Consider the following 22,261-nt stretch of genomic DNA (forward strand, 5'->3'; position numbering starts at 1 on the left):
CAGGCGACCATGCATGTGGATTGTTGATTCGTGATACCCGGTCGTTTGAGGTATTGTACGCTGGATTGAGCTTTTGCGAGGGTGTTCGGAGTTTGCATGAGCGGGCAGCTCGGGAGTTATTCTTGCGGCGACAACTCGAAGGCTGAAGCAGAACCCTGTGCTACTATACCTATAGGTACCTGTCTACGACTATGTTTGCAAGATACCGCGGAGACCAGCCTTGGTTCTGTTGCTCAGCGCGACTAGTGCCCAGAATGTGCCATAATCTTAACATGACTCTGCGTCAAAAGAGGGACATGGCTAGCCCAATTTGATTGTGCAGTCCTCCGGCATTGATGTCGGGTCAGCGTCGTACTCGTGAGTTTGCAAGGTCGCATGAACTATGACTCACTCGTCGCTGTCAACGCGACGTGCTGCCAGTGGTAAAGCAGTCTGAGTCTACTGGAAACTTAAGTATTAGCAGCCTCGTATCGCGAATAAATATAATTATTCACAACCTGAAGAGCAGCCCCAGCACACATCAACCTCCCTTCTTCCAACCCGTTAAGAGCCACCACAGCTTTTCATTGTCTGTCGTCGTTATACAGTCGGAGTCCTTGAATTAAGCGGCCCCTCTACAGACGTCAACTCGTGGCAGATTGCCAGTGGTTGCGCCAAAGACAACATCTACCTTCCAGAATCTACCTACCTTACTACTACCAGTACAATTATGCAATAGTGATACACTTATCCTAGACCATTCGACAAACGCCGGACTGAACATAAAATGGCAATTCCCCCATCCTTGGATCCATCTATCCAATATCTGTCCACCGCCGAAGCGTACGACCGGTGGGCCGCAGTCTACGACACCGACGGCAATTTCCTCCAAGCCCTCGATACCCTGGAGATGAAGAAACTGTTGCCTTGTTTGCTCGCGCTACTGGAGACATCGAATCTTCCCCAGCCATGGAAATTGGTGGATTTGGGATGTGGCACTGGGCGAAATACAGCGGCCTTACTCCAGGTCGAGAGAGCGGCGGTCGTAGGACTCGATGTAAGTCCAGGCATGCTGCAGGTCGCCCGCAACCGGCTCGTGGCAGAGTCTGGACTCGATGAAAATGTGACATTGGAAGTGTTTGATCTGCTGGGACAACCCGGTCCACCAGAATCCGCAAAAGCTGCCGACGCCGTGGTCTCAACGCTGGTGCTCGAACATATTCCCACCGATATCTTCTTTCAGCATGTCGCGGAAATCCTCAAGCCGGGTGGTCTCTTGCTGTGGACGAATATGCATTCGGAAATGGGGAAGCTCAGTCAGGCTGGATTTACTGACCCCCAGACAGGCAAGAAAATCCGTCCGACGAGCTACGCTCATACATTGGCGGAAGTGGAAGAGACGGCCACAAAACACGGCTTCGAGATCGTCAGACCAATCGAAGAAAGGGCTGTGGACGTGTCCATGGTGCCAATACTGGGTGACCGGTCTCGAAAATGGGTAGGAGTGACTGTATGGTTCGGGGGCATCCTGCAGAAGCGTCATTGAGTGCAGGCAACCACTTCCACCAGCCATGGTTGTTCAGTCGGAAAAGAATCCACGCATCAGTCGAGCTCTATGCCGTACAAGATTCTCGTGTTTTTCCAGGGAGCGTCTGAGGGCCGGTTGTTTCCAATCAAGCTTATCATCAAGGATGGTCTGAGTGTAGGCAAAGACGCTTGCATCGAAGAGGCCCGGCGTAGTCTGGCCAAAAAAGAACTTTTGGTCGGCCAATAAAGTCGACAATGACTGGAATGCCTCCTCTGCCCGCCTATACAAAGCTCGCCCGTCTATCACAGTATTTGTCTTTAACAGTTCTTCCCTGGCTGCAGCTTGGAGCTGGTGTGCAAGGCTCGACCGTACGGCGTACGAGGTAGAGGCAGAAGAAACATACAGTGGCCACGCAACCGCTTGGAAATTGTCTTGGTCGAGATACAAATAGTATAACCACGCACTTCGAATGTCGTGGTCAATCAACGCGGTGTACACGTCTTGTCCATTATGGACAGCCTCCTCTTTTCCGCCTTGAGATACTACCCACCGCGTTAACCGATTGGCAGAAACGGGTGACGCTGGTCTCTGAGGGTCATCGGACGCTGGCAATAAGAAGGGTAAAGCACCCGTAGGAGAGGCATGGTTGTTGGACGGCCGAGTTCGAAGTGGGATGCCGTGGAATTTCAGAAAGGCCTGCCATTTCAAGCAGGTTGGGTTGTATGATGGTGCATCTCGACTCTGCGGCTCTGTCGTTTGGAAAATGTACAACACATTCTCGTTGCGATGCCGAGGAGCTCTTTGCGGGAGATCGTTTTCCGGGTAGGTGACAAGGGGAAACCGGTCGAAAACCCGCTTGATGGGCAGAGGCAATGACCACCGAGATGGTCTCGAGGGACGTTGGGGTTGCTTTCTGCTGGGGTTTCGTGAAGGGCGGTTTGGTTTAGGGCTGCTGGTGCTGCTATCATGCTTGTTCTCGTCGTGCTCGTGTTTCCCGACGCTGTCGGGAGTCTCGCCCATGCCCTGTCCCATAGTATCACCAGCACCTGACGACGCCCCAACTTATCTATGCACACTTCAATTTTCCTGCGAACGAAGAGATGGACTGCAAAGACGGACAGAAAGGGAATGGCGTCGGCGAACGAAGGATCAAGGAGCAAGGAGCGTAGAGGTGGCGTGCAGTGGGCGGGCTGCAGTGGTTTCTTCGTAGTACTAGTTAGGTAGGTAGTGTACTGTACACCGCAGTTGCAGTGGCAGTAATAATGGTTGGGTTCTTTTTTAAGACTCCGCTGAATGGTCGAATCGGGCGCTGTCTCACGCTGTCAATTCTCAACTCTCAAGTGGGATCAATTGGGACTTGCACTGATGGACTCGAATGACCCTTAACCCTCGAACACTGCATTCGATCCCTCCGAGTCTGTCGACACCAGCCAGAGCACCCTCGCTCCCTCGCTTCAATTGCTCACCGAATATCGATCGTTCAGTCAATCCAAATCGCGGTGCCTACTCTGCTTTGCGAGTCCCTTCATTACTATTGCATCGCCTGCGCTCGCTTGCCAAACACTGCAGACTCACTGGCAGACTCGACTCGGGCTCGGATGCGCCTACGCTAAAGATTTCCATTTCCAATCCGTGACACGACCTTCACCCCACCACTTTGCACAGCTGCGCGCTGCTCAAGCGTTCAAGTTCAGGAGAAATCGTGCAAGAGACGACCCGCGAACCATACTGCAGGCCTGCGGGTGGTCTACAACATCCTTCACATCGTCGTCACACGGCCGGTGTCCTACGCGGCAGTCTGCATATCTATCTACCTTTATCCAGGCGCCTCCAACACCGCTATTTTGAGGACCATGCAGGATCGACAGGCTGACAGGGTGACCAGTCCACCCAAGAGCGCACGAGTCGAGGATGGCAAGATTCGGAAGATAAGGTCAGCCACCAGGAGCGATTCCACGGCGATTCAACATTTCAACGGCAAGACATACGCCTGCGAATCGTGTAAGAGGGGCCACCGAGTGCAGAAATGTGACCATGGCAGGACCAGACCGATTTCCGAGACAAACCAGCCAGGAAGACCCTCGGGTGGGCAGAAGCGAGGCTGTCGCTGTCCGAGGAACTGCGCCTGCACGACGAAGACCTGCAAATGTGAACGAGATTGTGCCTGCACCCAGGAAATGTACCTCATTGTGCGAGTCGACGGCCCTCAAACCATCAAACGAGAAGCAACATCCACCCCACGTCCCGTCTGGGAGGACGACAAGGGCAATACTCTGACTCTCAAGAAAGTATGGGCAGACGCGAATGGCCGCCAGATTGACGATGAGGAGTATCAGAAACGGCGACTGCGCATGAAGGAGCGAGAAGAAGGCATCTCAAAGACCCCGGAAGTTTCCAAGTCCAGTTGCTGCAGTTCCAAAAAAGCCAAAGAAGAGGAGCAACCCGCCGATGGTACATCGAAGACGACTTCAGGAGGCTGTCGACATCGAGAGAATGTTGCCGTTTCTCGGCCTTCAATAGAAAGGCAGCCCTCAGCACCCACGCCGCAAAGTAACAGTATGTCCAACGATTCCTGGGTTGCCGCTTGTTCTTGTGGATCCGGTTGCTCCTGTCTCTACTGCCCCGACCATCCAAACAATGCCACCTCCATCAAGCATACACAACAACAGGTCAAAAATCTGGCAGAACAGGCGTTTGTCGGAGACGGCTTGATGCCTGCATCCTTTGTCCCGGAAAGCACCCCACAGTCGTGCATGGGAGGGCGCCCAACATTTTTTCTTTCAAAGACACCTGGGATGTCACAACAACAGCTCGCTCAATTCTTTTCAGAGAACTCAGAACCCGGCGCAATATACCTGACCTATCCTATCCAACAACACTCCTGGACCAATCAGCCCGCCAGTGCGCACTGCTCTCACGTACAATCTCCTTCTGGCACGGGCGCTGTTGCTACCCCGGATCCAACAGAACCCTTCGCTGAACCTCTAGAGGACATGCCAACAGTACCTGCTGCTTGGGACCTCCTGCCTGACGATCCCAGTGGGACGTGGAACTTCTCGGATGGCCAGTTGGGAAATACCTCATTCAGCTGGACCGACCTCGATGCATCGTATGGAACGGATTATAGCATTGGTCAAGCCACCGTTGCGTCAATGACAGGCCAGAACAGCAACCCTGGGCCTTTGCCGAATACTCCGTTTCATCACTTTCCAACTCCCAGTCCGAACATGGATGCTTTGGCTAGCCACACCCCCTTGGCCGATTTTTCTACCGTCAACCCTGGCGGCTTTGGTGGCTGTTGCGGCCACTCAGCCTTGCAAGACGAGTACCCTAATTTCGACATGAGCGCCACACCAGGTCCTGTACATGAGCAGATGCATCGACCGGGTTCGGCTGTGATTCCTGGCTTTGCGCCACACCAGTCGTACACTATGCAGACACCGGTCAATCCTCCTTCAACTATGCCGCCCCTACTGGATCGCCAACCGCAACTCTTTCACCCGGCTTTGCTTCCTCAGCAGCTTGACGTCGTCCCCGTGAGCAACACTAACGGTGACCTGAAGCTATGGAACGGATATGATCCGTTAGTGGATGAACCGCTGAGAACCGAGTTCAAGAGTTTGCCGATTCCGAACTCGCCGCCCATTGCCAATGGGGCATGATACCCATGATTGAGGAATGGATATGGCGATCTCACGAGTTTAATGGGTTTATATGGGGCGATGCGTATGGATTACGAGGATACGACTATTAGATTGACGACGACGACTTTACAAGAAATCGACAAAATTCCAGAAATGCGACAGGGCCAAGATGACCCGCGAGCATTCAAAGCAGTCTTGCGATTCGCGCTCCAACATTTAGAGCGCTTGTTTCGGCCACCACGCCGAATTTTCAACCCTGAGCGAGGATTATGCCAAACTTAGATTCAGACCAAGAGTACTATGGCGCAACAGACTGCCATGGCTTAGATGCCTCTGCTGCGAGGCTTCATTGTATAGTGGTTTCACCTGGTTGATATTCATGGTTCCTATCTAGTAGTACCTGCAAGTATCTTGATATGGTCAACCGCAGTGCAACCACTTTTTGGATTGCTATAAACGAGTGTGCGTGTTTTTCAAAATCAACGCAATCTGCACTATCAATCTCAATCTCAGTCTCAATCTTGGTTTCAGTAATGTCCACCTGAATATGCATTCCCGTCCTGGCCACTCTCCCCGCTGCCCATTTCCCTCCGGATAATTCCTCGGTTCGCTGAACACACGTCCTGCCACCTCCGCGGTGCCATTCTTGATCCGAAATGGCCGCGTCCACAACTGATGAAGTAGGTAAATGTGGTGAATGTCGGCATCGAACCACAACCACTCTCTGTCGCGGCTGCTCGGCGGTCGGGTTGCATGACTCTGATACTATCCGTCTAACGTCGTCCTGTTGCGACGGGTTTCGTCCGGCTCACTTCAGTAGCGCATCGTCACCAATACCGACCCCGCGCCGATGCGCGTTGGCTCCTTGAGGCCGATGCGTCACTGAATCCGGTCTGGCTGACGGACATGACTCCGAATATGCCTGTAGTTGGCCAGGTCCAACGTGGTCTGGGCTGATGGCTGCATCATAAGGATATGCTCCACTGAGCTCTTCTATCATTTTATTCTCTCGTCTCGCCCGATGCTCCATCAATCGTAGCCACCGCCAACTTGGCTGGCAAAGGCGGTGGAAATGCTGCGCGCATCTTCGTCCTCATGCATCAGTTTTCCAAGTCTGTGACTGCCCACATAGCCGGCGCCAGGATTGCCACCTTCGACATAGCGCTTCAGTCGATCGGCTTGGTTGTAACTGGTTTGCTTATTGGTATCATGGATGGACAGCTGATCCAAGCTGACGCCGCCTTGGCCGACGACACTGCTAGTTATGTCGGACTCGGTCGCAACCGTCGACTCTCCAGCGACACTGCTTGGAACTGCCCTCGGCTTGATTCCATTCTGGCGACGAGTCTGCGCGTTTTGGAGGGCGGGCCACGTGTCGGGGGTGAAGCCTTGGAACATTGGAGGATAGCCGGTCGGAACACCCACGCCACCTATGGCGGAAGAGTGGATTGAAGACACATCGTCAGGAATGTAACCCACAACAGAGCTACCGTCGCGGTAGTCGTTGCGCATGCCGGCACGCCCACCGTTCATCATGCCGCTCGCCATGTGGCTCGCATGGTTGTACGCCATTTGATATCGTTGGGGTCCGCGGTATGATTGCTTGGGTCGGCTGAACTGGTGCAGTGAGATTTGCAGGTTACTCAAGGGGCCTTCGACCAGACAATTGCGCTCCTTGAAATGTAGCAGCAAATAATGCCACAGTGGATGCTTGGAAAGCACTTTGGGGTTGCCGAGAATGACCAGCCCATATTTAGCTCGGGTCAGTGCGACGTTGAGACGACGGGGGTCGCTCAAGAAACCAATTCCCTGGTGGTCATTGGATCGGACGCAAGACAGGATGATGAAGTCCTTTTCTCGACCCTGGAAAGCATCCACGGAAGCCACTTCGATCTCCTTGTACAATTCCTTCTTGAAGGTGCCATTGGTTTGCATGGAGCTGACAATGAAACTGCGCTGACCTTCGTACGGCGTGATGACACCGATGGACTGTGGGTGGACGCCAGCTTTGAAGAATCGTGTCACAATCTTCTCGACATTCGCTGCTTCGGTGCGATTGAGGTAGGATGTGCCCGACGCCGAGATTTCTTCATTGCCTAAGTTCGACCAAAACATCATGGGCGAATCTGCAACGGGCCAGGGGAAATCAACATCAGGGCGCAAGCGGTCCTGCATCGTGACGCCATTTTGAAGAGAGCCTTCGTAGAACATATTCGAAGGGAACTCGGACAAGCATGGGTGCATACGGTACTGGACATTTAGGCGGATGGGCGCACAGCCCAGGATGACCAGACGCTCGAACAAGGACTGGTTGAGGCCAGCCTTTGCTGCTTTCTTGTTCATGATGACGGGGCCCAGTTGTTGATGGTCGCCGACCAGAACGACCTGCTTGCAACCCAGCACCAGCGGGATCATGCACTCGGGCTCGGCAGATTGGGTCGACTCGTCGATCAGAACGGTGCGGAATTTGAACTTGGCCAACCTCGGATCTCCGGCACCCACACAAGTGCAGCATATGACATCTGCATTGGTCAAAATCTCTCGCTCGGCCGCGCGTGTCAACGACTTGTATTTCTTCTCATCCTGGCTCGACAATTCGCCCAGCTCCGATTTCAGCTGATTCAGCTTGGCCAGCTCGACGTTGCTATCGTTCATGCGGACTTGCTCGTGCAAAGACAGGAAACTGACCGACGACTCGACGTCTTCTCGAGATTTGGCAGTGACTCGCACAGTCTTGAGGCCGGTGCGATGGATGCGCTCACAGAGTTGATCTACGGCGACGTTGGAGGGCGCACAAACCAGAACTTGGCCGCCATTAATTTTCGAGAGATGATAGATGATGGTTGCCGAAGTCACCGTCTTTCCTGTACCGGGGGGTCCTTGGATCAAACTCAAGGGCTTTTGCAGAACCGACTTGACTGCGTTGATTTGACTGCTATTGAGGTCGGGGAGGCCGGGAACCGTGAACTTCTTGGGGAGTTGTGTCTTCATCGGGGCAGCTGCCACCTCGTGCCCTAGGAGACGATGGAAGATGTAGCCAGACACACTCATCTCGTCAATAGCGAAAGTTTTCATGGCGAGTTGCATCCGGTCGAACGAAGTGGCCTTCCAGACGTAATCGGCGGTGAAATTGTGGGTGCACTCCGTGGGGACTGACTTATGGTCGCCTTTGGCGCGCAGTTCGATGGTGACTTCGTCGGACTGGTTGTTGGGAATCTTGATCACATAGCCAACGCCTTCCCATGCTGGGCGCAGATCCCCCGTGTACTTGAGCCGCATCTCGTCGCCCACAGCGAGCTTGACGTCACCCAGTTCGAGCTTCGGGAGAACAAAGCTGGCCAGGTGCTTGTTGTTCAGCCCCAGATCCCATCGCACAATCAGATTGTCCTGAGATTGGCTTTCCTTCAACTTGCGATCATAGTCGGCTTCGATCTTGACGAGCGGGCCAAAGACATTCTGGTACTGGTAGGCATCGTCGTAGCGGAGAAGCACCGGGGCCGGGTCATCGTCGATGTTGGCCGCCTTTTCCAGATCGGTGATGGTGGCCGACGCATTCTCCTTCCACAGCTCCTCCAACTTGGCAATCATCTGGGGGCTGAGATGGCGGGCACGAAGCTGCTCCTGGTCGGTCGGTTGAGCCACCAGCCAGGACAGAAACGATCGATCTTCAATCAAGGGTTGCCATCTCGACGTGTCCCAGTTCATATCCTTGGAAGAAGGCATGGCTGCGCAAGGTTGGCGGCACAGGAGAACCACGACTGTGTCCGACTTGGCGGGGATGAAGCCTAGCAAGAAAACATTTTTGGTTCCACAATTGTAGCACTCCAGCACGGTATCGCCCAGAGAACTGCTGGGATGTAGTTGCACCTCTTTATGTCGAGCGCGGACCAAGTGGTTGACAATATGCGAGGAGGACGTGTTGCCGCGGGCGCTGCAGAACCATTTGCCGCAAGTCAGGCACCGGACCACACAGCTCGGATTGTGGATTCCGCAGTAGCTGACATGAGACTCGTTAGCAGGTGCAGCAGAGGCAGGCTTTGTTCGGTCCAACTTACGCGCAGGCATGGGGAGGCAATTCCTTTTCTTCTTCCTTTTTAGCGGCCTGTTTATTGCCGTCCACAGCGGCACTGGCGAGACTCTCCAGATCGTCCTCTTCGATTCCTTCGGACTCGTCGTCGTCGTGCTGGCGGCGCCGAGGGCCTTTGGCCAGGCTAAGGACGCTTTCGTCGGGGTCGACGGTCGAGATGTCGTCGCTGGCGTTGATGGCGGCGGCGGAGTTGGAAACCAGATGGTTTCCCATGTTGCGGAAGGCCTCCATATTGGCGGGCGCGGGCGTGGGCACGCTCAGTAGACTGCGAACCCGTCTCGAGCGGCGTAAACGGTTAGGGCTTTAGAAGCGCGGGTTGAAGAGAATGGCCCGATCTTGATCTTCCCGCGGCGTCAATGACATTTGTATCACGCCGTCACCACAAATCCACACCCCTCCAAAAGACTCGCTAGATCCCTGACTGCGTGGAGAAGGCGAGGTCGTTCATGTGCCGGGGCAAAGGGAGGAGGAAGTGAACGAGTGGATGTTGGATGGGCTGGGAGGTTAGAGAGACAAGCGAAGCAGTTAACAGAGTCTGATCCAGTTGGGAGCGTCTGTCAGTCGGTGCAGTTCAAGTTGCAGTCAGTTCAAGTTCTCGCTGCTCGCTTCTGACTAAGTAGTCCGTCGTGCGGCGAATTTCGACTCCACCTTCAAGTTCGATCGACGCCCAAAAAAATGGAAATGCAGGCAACTTGACATGAACTTCACCAACTGCAAACAGACTCGGAGACCGGAATTCATTAATTAAATCAACTGATCCCTTTGTTTGAGCTGACTCCCGTCACACGCACCCTCTTGCTCTCTACGTCCTCATCAATCCTGATACTCAGTGCTCCTCTTCCTGCCTCTGTCTCCCGCCATGCTGCGGCGACAGGCCCGCGAGAGGCGAGACTACATCTATCGTCGCGCCCTCCAGCTGCGAGATGCTCGCATTGCAGAAAAGCGCTCGCTGTTGAAAAAGTCCCTGGCGAGCGGGAAGCCTCTTGATCCCTCCGTCGCCAACGACAAGGCTCTGCGCAAAGACTTCAAGTACGACGAGTCGCTCGACCCCGAGGCGGCCGCCGTCCAAGAATCCATCGACGATGAATATTCCATGCTTTCTGGTCTTGCAGACCCGAGACCCCTAGTCACCACCTCTCGCAGCCCGTCGACCCGTCTGGCTACCTTTTCTAAAGAAGTCCGGCTTCTCCTCCCGACCGCGATCCGGCTGAATCGTGGTAACCTGATCCTCCCCAACCTGCTGGCCAGTGCCAAAGCCGCCGCCTTGACCGACATCGTCCTCCTCCACGAGCATCGAGGAACACCGACAGCCATGACAATCTCCCATCTGCCACACGGTCCCACGGCGTCTTTCTCTCTTCACAATGTTGTTTTAAGAGCCGACATTCCTGACGCCGCAAGAGGCACCGTCTCCGAGTCGTATCCGCATCTGATCTTTGAAGGATTTACGACGAGGTTGGGCAAGAGAGTGGTTCAGATCCTCAAACACCTCTTCCCGCCACGCGATGGCCCTCACAAGGTCGGGAATAGGGTGGTCACATTCAAGAATGTGGACGACAGCATTGAGGTCCGGCACCACGTTTTTGTCCAGACAGGCTACCGTGATGTCGAGTTGGCCGAGGTCGGACCCAGGATGACCATGAGATGCTTTGAGATAAAAGGAGGCACGCTGGAAAAGGATTCTGGGGGCGAGGTGGAATGGGCTTTGACACAGTACACGCGGACAGGACGGAAGAAGAATTACTTATGAAGAGAGTAGGTCGCCGATTGAATCTGCCACAATCGTGCCATATATCAGCATGATTCTCCCTCCAAGCTTCAGCAGATTGTGCTCGCTCATTCACTTTGATTTCGAATTGATCAGCCGGCTATCCATGGCTGTCTCCCAGTCAGCGCCCGACGCCCCTTTGGATTCCAGATTCGATAAGCCTGTCCAGCTACAGCGCACTCTATCGCCGCACCTGGCCCATGTCAGCAGCACTCCATCACCATCCGCCATCTGGAGTCTTCGCCCGGGCGTCGATTCCTCCTGTCGCTGCCATGTGCGATGTGTTCATGACTACCGTCACACTTGGTAGTAGCTTTTCCTCCCCAACTGCACATGCACCCTCTTCCTTCAGCTTTGCCTTCAATGGGCCCCAAAACTCCCATCTGCGGTCGGTAGCTCCGTCCTCGCCTTTGGAGTCGTCCGGGCTGGTCTGTGAGCGTTGCGCGGCAGTTTCGCGATCTTCCCAGTCGACCCCGACTCGCTTCTTGAAGAACTTGCGGAACATGTCCCATGCAAAGTCGAACGTGCTTCCGGGCGGCGCAAGCATCTGGACGTGTCGTTGGCCGGGTCGGGTGTAGATGAAATAGCAGGCGTACGACTTGAATTTCGGCCGCTGCGGTTTGGCGCCCGCAGCATTCTCGGCGGATTTGCTCGCAAGTGCGGGATCGTATTCGAAAAGCTGTAATGCCTGAGCCCATGGATCGGGAATATGAACACGAAGTGCCGGGTTGGAGGGTCGGAGAGCTCGGGGAAGAGAACTTGCAACAACCGGGTAACGAGAATAGGCAGATTGCTCGGGGAAGTAATACAGAGGCACGGGACAAGGGGGCAGACTGGCTCTGGATCCCCAAATATCCAGTCCTTCAAATGCAGTACTCTTGCCAGGTCCCGACGACGCATACTTTTCCTCTATGCCCGAAGGCAAAGAGTCGTCCGAGATCTTGCGACGGCGATCGGGGTTTTCAGGGAACATCGGATAGTATGTGGTATGGTGGCAGCCAAATGAAGGTGCATAACGCACCTTGAGACGGTGTTTTTCCAGCCGGTGTTTCAAGATATCCTTTCGCACCAGGGTGACGAGAAACACCGTTCCGTTGTTGTCCACAAATGGGCGGTAGCCGACTGCCCCGGGAAAACCTGTCAGTGTCTTTGGTAAAAAAGCTGTTGAGGGACAGCACTTACGGACACCTATGTCCTTCTCAAACTCGGCGCATGCGGCGTCGAACTCTTTGCCTGTGACTGGTCAGCCCTGTCAAATGGCATACTATTTCACCTCGATCTGTGTGACATTGTCACATTATCGCAGGCAGAACAAGCGATTTATACAGGGGTAAAAGGCCATAGAAATACCAGAAATCTCAATCTGTTCGTCTTTGTTCAGAACGACGTCTTCTTCCTCCACATCTGCCATGTTCGCTTTGTCCATTTTCTTGCCGATCTTTCTCTTCTTTGCCTGCTGCTTGTCGCTTGGTTTGCCTCTCTTCACCTGCGCTGCTCTGTGTCCGGCTGTACGTTTCTCGTCTGCTGTATTCTTTGCCGGGTTGTCGGCGCTATCGTCAGCAGCAGCGGCGGCCTTCCTTTTCCGGGTGGTTTTCGTCTTGACCGTGGGAAGTTTCCGCTGCTCGAATGCGTACTGTGCTGTCTCGAGTGGCCGCTTCGACTTGCCGAGCAGACTGTCTTCCAACCACTCAAGTCGGACAATTTGGACGGTGCGGAGGCGACGTGCTTCTCGCACTGCAGAAACAGATCGGTGAGTGGTTATGATAGAAGAGCAGCAGTGGGTTCAACTCTGGGATTGATGCAACAGATAGCACGGCAAACAAATCGGCTGTCCTGGGCACACTGCTGGACAGATCGAGTGACTTTTAAAGTGCAAAAGTGTAGGAAGTGCAGGGGGTGACAGTGAATGGATCAGAGATCGGTAATAAGAGGAGTTATGAATAAATACATGCAACTAGCAGCGCAGCCGTAGCGTCTGGCCTGCACAATACAGGACAGATCGATAGGAGCACAAGATCGGTAGCGCATAGATCGGTAGAAGGCAGAGATCGGTAGGGGCATAAATATGTACTTGGGTCCAACAATAGCAATCAAGCCATCTGCCTGCTCAAACAGCAAGGGGCAGCAAACGACACTGTTTGTCCACACCACATCTGAGCTTGCCAGGAAACAAGCAATCGACAACTCACCTAGCGGATGATATCTCTTCCAAGCCTTCTGTGAAGCGAGCAGGTGCGTCACATTCGCCGACATGTCCTTGGAGAAGATCCCGCCATTATGCTCGATCCATCCTTTGATCTTGTCGTTCTTGTCCCCAGGGAAGTCGTTGGTTGACGCAATGCAGAGGTTTCGAAGTGTCTTTCCCATGGTTGCAGGGGGTGATTCAAATAATGATACGCTAAGAGAAAGGCTGAAGTAACAAATGACAGATAAATGATGATGCTTGGAGCAAGGATCCGTAGGAATATTGACGTCGATAAAAGAGATTCCTAGAGCCTGAAATATCAAAATGAGATGAGTGATGCCATCGTGAGTGATGCTGATACCTACGTCCTGCGAAGTTCAAGTGACATGACACCAAAAGACGCCCGGCGGAGTGAAAAGGATACGTGGACGTGGAGGAAGTGACGATGATGACCAAAGGGAGGAAGATGAGGAAAGAAAGAGCGGGGAAAGCAAAGCCGAAGACAATCCTGCTGGAGGGTATATCTTGATCGAGCACAGGACGCAAAGTGGAGGGCAAAATGAGATATAGGAGACAAATGGAGTAAGGGTCGTTCTCTCGAAAGATGGTGCTAGATGCAGACCCGATATCAGCATATAAAAACTGATGCACAAATGATTGTTCGGATGCTGTGGCGGACTTGGGTATTCCTGGCAGGAAGATGCAGAAGTAGTTCCAATGGCGGGTATCAATTCCAGCATACTGTTCTCTATCGACTTTTGACTGCCTCAACAAATGCTTTGATCTTGGTGAGATCTTGCTGCCCACCAGACTCGACACCGCTGCTGACATCAACCCCAGCAATGTTTGAAATAGATTGACCAAAGCCATCCAGGACACTGTTGACGTTCTCCGGAGTGAGTCCGCCAGCAAACATGACTTTCAGCCCAGGGTCTTTGTCAAAAAGGGACTTCACCTCGTCTGAGTTCAGTTGTTGACCGACTCCTCCTGCCCCTGAATCTAGCAGTGGTAGCGCATGATACCCTCGGCTGGAGAGGCCCTGTTCAGCAGGAGAAAATCGGCGGAACACTGGAACCGGGATATTGCGAGCATATTCGATAGGTTCAGAGCCGTGGAGTTGAACCACATCAAGGCCAAGTTTGTGCACTTGTTCAATTATATGTTCAAGAGGGGCATCTTGAAAGACACCAACCAATTGTGCGCGATCCGGTCTCGCCAGCAATCTTGACGAATGTTCGAAAAAGTCCGACGCACCAACCTCGGACGACGTTGGCAGCCTTGTGGCAGGTCTAGGGGTTGTTTTGACAGCCGTTGCTATTTCCAGAGCAACATCATCTGAGACATATCTTTTCCGACCAGGGACCAGAATGATCCCCACAAAGTCCGCCCCTGCTGTTATGGCGGTTTTGGCGGCTTCGGGTGTTCGTGTGCCGCAAATCTTGACCAGTAGCTGGGATCTTGATTTTTGCCTCGGTTTGACATCAGGATCTCCAACCAACCTGGCAATGAAGTCCACAGTATTGGTGGCTCGCATTAGAGCCTCGCCAACCAAAACCGCTTTCACTCCGTCTTTTCGATAAGCTTGGACATCCTGGGGTCCGGAGATGCCACTTAAGGCGCAAACAATGGTCGACTCGGGAACAAGATCCATTAAGCGACTGGTGGTCCCGAGATCAACTTCGAAGTTTGTGAGATTACGGTTGTTGACTCCAATAACCTGTGAGCCTAGGTCAACCGCAATCTTCATTTCCTCAGGTGTGTTGACCTCAACGAGAGGTTCCATTCCGAGGGAACGCGAATAATGGTAGAGTCGAGTCAGGGTCTCCACGTCAAGCATCTTGACGATCAGCAAGACTGTGTCGGCCCCCGCCAACCGGGCCTCTAAGATTTGGTACTCTTCAAAAATGAACTCTTTTCGTAGAACGGCGGGCCGATTGGGCATGGAGTCCAGGCTCTGCCGAACAGCCCTCAGGTCGTCCAGGCTTCCCTTGAACCACTCAGGCTCGGTCAGAACAGAAATAACGCTAGCTCCAGCAGTTGCGTATTTTCGAGCTTGTGCTGGAGCACACGTGCCGAGAGAAATGTTGCCTTTAGAAGGAGACGCTCGCTTGATCTCAGCCAACAGGGCCAGAGGATACGCGGATTGCCGAAGCCTTTCCGGAAACGAAATCTTAGGCGGAGCCAGACCTAGATCGTAGGCAGCCTGGAGATCCTCAGGACGCTGTGACGGGATGAGCTTCTGAGCTGCAACCGCTTTCCGGCGATGAGCGTAAATCCGGTCGAGTATGGATTCCTTCTTAGCCGGCGCATTGCCATTGGTGGTTACCGAGCTCCGTTTCTCGTGGCCAGCAACGTGCGGGTTGTCAGACCATTTGCCGCCGGACATGGTGAGGAAGTTCTTGAACATAACCCGCCCATTCTCGGTCAAGATACTTTCGGGGTGGAACTGGACGCCTTCAATCACATATTCCTTATGTCGGACTCCCATGATAACACCCTTGCCGCCGTCAGGGCCCTTGGCGATCCAGGAGGAGACCTCCAACGTCTCTGGCAGAGTTGGATGTGTTCCAGCGAGGGAGTGGTATCTCGTCACCGGCAGATCTTGTGGCAATGAGGTGTAACACCCTTTGCCATCGTGCCTCAGCGGAGATGTCTTGCCATGTAAGATTTCGCCAGTCACGTCTACCTTTCCCCCAAAGACGGATATGATGCACTGCTGCCCCATGCACACACCCATTATAGGAATCTTGCCGGCAAAGTATTTGATGGCGTCCTTGCTTATTCCCGCATCTGTGTCTGGATGACCTGGTCCGGGGCTAATGACCAATTGTGTCGGGTTCTTCGCAATCAGTTCATCGAGGGTGACCTTATCGTTGCGGTAGACTGTGACGGTTGCGCCCTCCAATACCAAATATTGGTAGACGTTCCATGTGAACGAGTCATAGTTGTCGATCAGGACGAGGTTGCTGGCGGTAGGCAGTTTCTCGGCGGGTGTCGGCTGGTAAGGAGAGTGATCGACGAGAGCAGAGGGCGCCATTGCAGCCAGAACAGGGCACTTCCTCGTCATTGCAGACAGAGGAGGGATTTCCAATGGGCCGGAGGGAAGAGTCACTGGCAGAGGCCGAATTGGATTGAGGCAATAGACGCATATGACGCTAGGCCCGATCCGGTAAGTGTTGCAGCCTCGGCCAGCAACAAACACGCCAAGGCTGAATCCCTCAACGGCGGAGCATTCACACTGCAAAATGTCGCGACGCGCCTGAACTTCAAGTTCCTGTTGACGGCAGCGAATGTCCATGTCGGCCGTTTTCTCGCGCGCGACCTCTGTAAAACATCAATAATGTCTTGACAAGGTCAACCATTCTCTCAGTCATGGCGCCAGGGTCCCTGAGCCCAGTGTATCTCCCAGACTTGGGAAAATGTCTCGCTGGCGAGCTTCTGCTCCCGTACGGTTGATTCCCTCACCCGCCAAAGCGGCTGGCATGCTAACATCTTTGTTAGTTCTTGGGACGATTTGTTGGAGGCCTTGCTATCCCACCACGAGACCAGGTCGGGTCTCGCAGTTGAGATACTTTCAGGCGATCGTCCGAAGAAGGTCTTGTCTCAACTATTTCCCACATTTCCCCCGCCATCGCCTTCTTCGAAAACCACATTTGATTCAGTAACCTCCGCGATCACCGCTTCCTCAAGTCCGCTCTACAGCATCGACGACCTCAAGACGGATGCTTTGTGGCTGAGCAAGCAAGTCAACTTGGATGAACTAGAGTCTTTGCGGTTGACCGTGCTGGAATGGCAATACCGACCAGAATCAAGATTGAAACAGGGCTATTCGGAGGCCGAACTCGCCAGCCTCCGTGAGGCCTTAGGCTCAGACTATGTTCACAAAACGTTTCGGGGCGATCAGGGCTCTGCCGCAAGAGACGACAAGGGCTTCGAGCAACAGGCTTCCCGTCAGGCCAGGCTGCTGTGTCGGTACATGCGGGAACAAGCCGTCGCACTGCAGACCAGAAGATCTCTACTGGATGCGAGTCTACTTCCGGAGACCAAGATTGTTCCCCTATGCAAGATGCAGGATTTGGCTGCTGGCATTCCCCAAAATACAGACTCTTCTTTGGCCGATGACATTGACGCTGGGACCAGAGAGATCCAACAACGACTGCAGAGGTTACAGAACCCCCAGCAGTGGGACCTGGACGAGTCTCTAACAGTCGTGCTCAAAGACATGTCCGATACGACTAGCTTGGAAAGTATCATCACAATCCTAGAGATCATCCTGCTCAGAGTTAGGAATTCAAAGGCCACGCCGACCTCACATACCCTCTTGCTGTGGTTGCAACTAATGGTATCAGTGGGGTTTTTCGCATCGTTCACTTCCGAAAACCCTGCGCAAGTAGCTGTAATCCAGCGGATTCAGTCGGTAGGATCTCTTGTTACACTCGCACTTTTCGACCTGGCCTCCTCCATTGCAGTTTTGAACGAAACTGCGCTATCCAATCAATCCAAGCGCCCAAGCCGAGAAGAGCAGTACTTTTTTGACGCCGATGCTGTGCATGAGATTCATCAGCTCCTTGTCTCTCAAGCCGAAGCCGGGATTGTGCAAGTTGGTCCAGCCATCCTGGCATGGGCGATTGTCATTCACCAGATCCGATTGCTTGCCGTTGCTGTGCGAGAAGCGCGGGATGGTCGGCCCCAGAAATCCATCGAGACGGTGGCGACCTTTGATGCTGCCACCGGTCGACGAGGCTCCACAGGCAGCATTGCTTCCATCCAACAAAGCATCTTTGAGGAACTCCTGGAGAAGGTCACTCCTGCTAACAGTAACGATGATGCTTCGAGCGTACTGCTCAGCTTGGCTATTGATCGATGTCAAGTGTTCGACTATATTGGGTATCTCAGCATGTCACCTTCTGATGCGTCCACTCTACTCTCTGCGTATCAACTACAGACCTTGCAAGAGCTTGTCACTGTGTCCCACTCGTTTCTGGGTTACACGCCTGATTTGGTGTCGGCGCAATTGTCCTTGTTGGGGACCGATCCTGATGATAACGACAATGGCCGGCAACGACCATACGACCCTGCGGTCGAATTCGCAGACGATGAATCACTGCTACAGGGTTTCTACGATGTTTCTGCAGCCCGTTTCCCTTATGAGTGTCTGCCTTTTTTGCGCTTTTCCCGGGCCCTGGCGAAAACTCAGCTCTTCAATGATGAAGGAACGCAATACGTCGAACATCGTCTCAGAAAGCTCACCTCGTTTACGCAGGCTGCCATCAAAGGGGTTGAATATCGGACGATCCGCGAGGACGAGATTGGCAACTTGGTCGCCTTAAATAAGCCGGTCAATACGCTTGACTTGACGCAGCAGAGGTTACTGACCTATACGCATCAAGGATCCGATTCGACATCCATCATCCCAGCAGATGCAGAAGGAGAACTCATATCGGATCCCGACGCGACGCCTAAAGTGATTCGCTGGCAATATGAGTATTCAGGCTTAGCTTACTTGGGACAACTCTTGGAGTTACAGTACATGGGTCTGTTACCGCCAGCCTTGTCACCATTTGAGGAGCCTGCAGCCGTGGTGTCGGAGATCATTGGTCTGTTGACGGTTTTGTTGTCGACCGTCCTCAAAAGTGCCTCAGATGGGCGGAGCCACAAACAAGTACGAGATCATTGCAACAGCATTTTGGATGAGGCTAGTAGACATCTCAACCCGGATGCTGACATCGTCACGTACATCTTTGAGATTCTTGAGCAGGAACTACAGTCGTTCCGTCGTCGCTCCATTTCCAGCTTCGACCTACGGATTCTGCTTTCCTGCTTGGATTTTGTCATTGTTTTGACAGACATCCGACCACACACCATCTGGACAAGCCTCAACAACACAAGCCTCCTCGGCCGTCAATCCTCGGTCACAGTTATTCCTGGAATTGTGACGGCCGTGGAGATTCCATCGCGCACTTTTGATTTCTTGGAGAGATGTGCTCGCTTGTACGGAGCCTTGGTGCGTCTCTGCCTTACGGATCGCGAAGAAAGTTTGACGATAAATGCGTTACCTAAATCCAGAAGACGATCCGTGATACCTCTGGGATGGAAGATCCAAGGTCCGATCTTGTTGAGCACCACAGAAACCATGTTCAATGTCTTCCAGGAGATATCTGACTGGTCTTTTGAGTCACCAGCACAACAGCTGCGCATCGGCAGCTTAATTACCGAAACATTCTGCGACATCCTTCGTTTTGCCTTTGACATCGGCAGTCCGTCGGATTCTCCGTCAGGGCCAACCGCAGTCTTCACAGAGCCGGCACGAGTACTCATTTCATCGTTCCGAGCTACCGGCTCTGACCATGTCCCCGTCGACCCCATACTCCGTGCCTTCTTCGTTGCTGGTACATCACCACAGTCTGCTCCTCTTCCTGCAGAATATTTCGAGCGTCATCTCGACAAATTGCTAGCGCTAGCCACACTGATAACACGGTATGGTGAATTTCAGAGCCTGCCGCCTTCGTCCGCAGAAGTGCATGTTTTCAACGCTGTGCCAGCATTAGTCCGGCTCCTCCATGTCCGGCCAAAGGTCAGAGTCCACTGCTTGAGGTTGATTAGGACGATCATCTCGTATGTTGGTCAACATCAGCCGTCATCTCTGCTTGGCCATCTCGGGTCTGCCTCCTGTATTGACTTTCTCCATCTACTGAGACACATTGATCAAGCATCACAGTCAAGCGAGGAGCGCGCCGAGCTCTGGAAGGTTTTGACCTCTCTGGTTTCAGGTTCTCAGCAATGGCTGGCCATGGTGATCCTGACCGGCGCCGCTCCAGATAGCTCCAGAAAAACAACCACAGAGCAAGCAGCATCCAAGTCTTTGCGTGGGAAGAACTTCCTCCAGCTAGTGATTGATGAACTCAGCCACATTGAATCCCTCCCGCAGCAAGTGGCCGTAGCAATGCTCAAGTTCCTCCTGGAGGCACAGCAGAACTGGCATTGGGTGACGAGCAACATCGATTCTTCGCGCGACTTCTTCAGCAGGATTGTCTCGTACACAACACATGAGGACGGTGGCCGCAGTGATGAAGTGGAACTCGCATATCACAAGTTGATTGCAACACTGGTCACAGATCTTTCCAACACCCAACTGCACCATGCAAAGGCATCAAGGAACCTCAACGCGATCAAAACCTTCATTCCTCTGATCAATTGGTTGACGTCGCACGGCGTGGAAGTCTCCAGCTATAATACATCTCTTCATGCCAATTTGCGGAGGAATTTTTCTGCCAAATACAACGGCTTGTCAGTCGCGAACATCAAACGGACAGGGTTTACCGAAACGCAATATGGCACGAACTTCTACTATGACCTTAATTTCGCCAACAAGCTCTTTGTCGATGATACATATTGGCATGGAGGCGGCGGCAGATCTAGTACTCAATCATTTTCAGCCGAGTTTCGACGAGCGAATGCGAATCTATCTCTGGTGGATTCGGAGTTGAAACTCTTGCTTAGCGTTGAACGTCTGTGCATCGACCATTGCAAGTTCTTCGTTCAAGATCGCGAGATCCAGAAGACAATGGCTCACATTGTAAGAAGTTGCCTGCAGGCCAACTGCCAGATATATCCTGCGGAAACCATCTTCGACACGCTTTTCCAGACACGCGCAGATTTGGCGATGGCGTTGCTCACCGAGCTCGTGGCAGTTGGTGCCAGAGGCTCGGACTTTGTTGGCTTGTTAGATCCCGCATGGGATGCTGTCCGGTTCCGTAATGGCTCCTACGAGAAAGCCATCAGCAATGATGACCTCGCCTACTGGCGGTCGACGCTGTACATCCTCTTGATGGCCATTTCATTTCATGTCAACAAGAAACGCCGGGCAACCAATATTCCCGGCACCAGCACCGCCGTCGTGACTCTAGACCCTTCCAACGCGACATTCCTGGAAATCATGTCCCAAATCGTTGCAGAGGGTTTCAAATCAGCAGTAACAGCCCTCCAAGATCAAAACGAAAGAAAAGTGAAGAATAATCTGGAGGAAGACTCCTCCCATATCGGATTACGCGATATGTCTCTGCTATTGACCCTCACACAAACCATTCTGCGGTTGCCGACCATCGCACAATTTTCGGTGGAACTTTCAGAAAGAATGTCTTCGGCTGGCATCGCCTCTTCATGCGTATTGCTCTACAGCTGGTCTCACGTCCTTTCGCGGCCAGAGCCAGACAATGAAGCGCGCTACGCGCTGTTCGCCGTCCAGATGCTGGCGTCTTTGTCCTCTCTTCCACGCCTTGCAGAGGATTTTGCCATCGAAGGCGTGCTGGGCCGCATCCTGACATCGAAAACGACCGAGTCATTGCAACGTGCCCCCGGTGGTGTCTCCCACGTCGACCCTAGACCCACGTGTGGGGTGCTCTACAAGATCTGGGCTACGGGTTTCTTGCCGATTTGCCTGAACCTTCTACACGCGGTTGGTGGTGCCATTGCTTCAGAAATTTCGTCCTTCTTGAACCAATTCCCAAATCAACTTGTGCGGGCAAGCACGAGTTTTATGCACAGTCCCCAGGCCAGAGCGAACGGGACGGATGTTCTTACACTCACAGTCGCCAGCGAGGCAGCCACTCTTGCGTTGCTTTCACGTATCCTTGCATCATATCGTGAGGCTGGAGCCTCGGCAGCCGTGGACCCACTCACGATACTGCCATTGAATGGATATGACGAGCACCGAAAAGCCGTTGCCGAGGATATTCGAGATATACTAGCCTTGAAGCCGGACGCTCGGAAAGATATGACTATTCCGACTGATCCAAGGGAGCTCGCCTTGCAGAACTCTAAAGACGGTGACAAACTAGATGGCAGGATTGTGAAGGAATTGAAAATGGCGTTGTCTGCTCTGGGTCAGGATGATGAGAAGAATGAGGATGAAAAGTAAAATTGTGGCTCTTGGGCCAATTGGCAATAGGAAGAGCAGTTCGAAATGAGCAAGCGCCTTGTACTCATGATACCAACGACTCTGCATGGAAATGTTCCGTCTCCATTCTACGGGTCTTTCATGCACAATCAATTTGATGCCGAAGATGCTCCA

At 53.1% G+C, this 22,261-nt stretch overlaps 8 protein-coding genes across 8 annotated transcripts; 4 read left to right on the forward strand and 4 right to left on the reverse strand.

Annotated features, from left to right (window-relative positions):
* Positions 1 to 420: 420 nt before the first annotated feature.
* On the reverse strand, positions 421 to 3,084 carry HMPREF1120_09200 (uncharacterized protein). The gene is made up of 2 exons (XM_009163479.1): positions 2,869 to 3,084; positions 421 to 2,816 (listed from the first exon to the last, which is right to left on the reverse strand). The coding sequence occupies exon 2, from the start codon at positions 2,537 to 2,539 to the stop codon at positions 1,559 to 1,561; it is 981 nt and encodes a 326-aa protein (XP_009161727.1). The 5' UTR covers positions 2,540 to 2,816; positions 2,869 to 3,084; the 3' UTR covers positions 421 to 1,558.
* Positions 767 to 1,525, forward strand: HMPREF1120_09201 (cyclopropane-fatty-acyl-phospholipid synthase; the record flags this gene model as incomplete). Its single annotated transcript, XM_009163480.1, has 1 exon — positions 767 to 1,525. The coding sequence occupies one exon, from the start codon at positions 767 to 769 to the stop codon at positions 1,523 to 1,525; it is 759 nt and encodes a 252-aa protein (XP_009161728.1).
* A 276-nt stretch (positions 3,085 to 3,360) lies between the features above and the next one.
* On the forward strand, positions 3,361 to 5,169 carry HMPREF1120_09202 (uncharacterized protein; the record flags this gene model as incomplete). The annotated part of the gene is made up of 1 exon (XM_009163481.1): positions 3,361 to 5,169. One exon carries the CDS (start codon positions 3,361 to 3,363, stop codon positions 5,167 to 5,169), a length of 1,809 nt encoding a protein of 602 aa, XP_009161729.1.
* Positions 5,170 to 5,505: 336 nt separating this feature from the next.
* On the reverse strand, positions 5,506 to 9,850 carry HMPREF1120_09203 (regulator-nonsense transcripts 1). The gene is made up of 2 exons (XM_009163482.1): positions 9,207 to 9,850; positions 5,506 to 9,148 (listed from the first exon to the last, which is right to left on the reverse strand). Exons 1-2 carry the CDS (start codon positions 9,467 to 9,469, stop codon positions 6,181 to 6,183), a joined length of 3,231 nt encoding a protein of 1,076 aa, XP_009161730.1. The 5' UTR covers positions 9,470 to 9,850; the 3' UTR covers positions 5,506 to 6,180.
* Positions 9,804 to 12,489, forward strand: HMPREF1120_09204 (brix-domain ribosomal biogenesis protein). Its single transcript, XM_009163483.1, has one exon. The coding sequence runs from the start codon at positions 10,098 to 10,100 to the stop codon at positions 10,986 to 10,988; it is 891 nt and encodes a 296-aa protein (XP_009161731.1). The 5' UTR covers positions 9,804 to 10,097; the 3' UTR covers positions 10,989 to 12,489.
* Positions 11,224 to 13,373, reverse strand: HMPREF1120_09205 (uncharacterized protein; the record flags this gene model as incomplete). Its single annotated transcript, XM_009163484.1, has 4 exons — positions 11,224 to 12,128; positions 12,189 to 12,239; positions 12,357 to 12,740; positions 13,196 to 13,373. 4 exons carry the CDS (start codon positions 13,371 to 13,373, stop codon positions 11,224 to 11,226), a joined length of 1,518 nt encoding a protein of 505 aa, XP_009161732.1.
* Positions 13,374 to 13,939: 566 nt separating this feature from the next.
* HMPREF1120_09206 (anthranilate synthase component 2) lies at positions 13,940 to 16,258 on the reverse strand (the record flags this gene model as incomplete). Its single annotated transcript, XM_009163485.1, has 1 exon — positions 13,940 to 16,258. One exon carries the CDS (start codon positions 16,256 to 16,258, stop codon positions 13,940 to 13,942), a length of 2,319 nt encoding a protein of 772 aa, XP_009161733.1.
* Positions 16,259 to 16,563: 305 nt separating this feature from the next.
* Positions 16,564 to 22,108, forward strand: HMPREF1120_09207 (uncharacterized protein; the record flags this gene model as incomplete). Its single annotated transcript, XM_009163486.1, has 2 exons — positions 16,564 to 16,637; positions 16,693 to 22,108. The coding sequence occupies 2 exons, from the start codon at positions 16,564 to 16,566 to the stop codon at positions 22,106 to 22,108; spliced, it is 5,490 nt and encodes a 1,829-aa protein (XP_009161734.1).
* Between the last annotated feature and the right edge of the window lie 153 nt (positions 22,109 to 22,261).

Source organism: Exophiala dermatitidis, assembly GCF_000230625.1.
Source record: "Exophiala dermatitidis NIH/UT8656 unplaced genomic scaffold supercont1.9, whole genome shotgun sequence".
Taxonomy (NCBI): domain Eukaryota; kingdom Fungi; phylum Ascomycota; class Eurotiomycetes; order Chaetothyriales; family Herpotrichiellaceae; genus Exophiala; species Exophiala dermatitidis.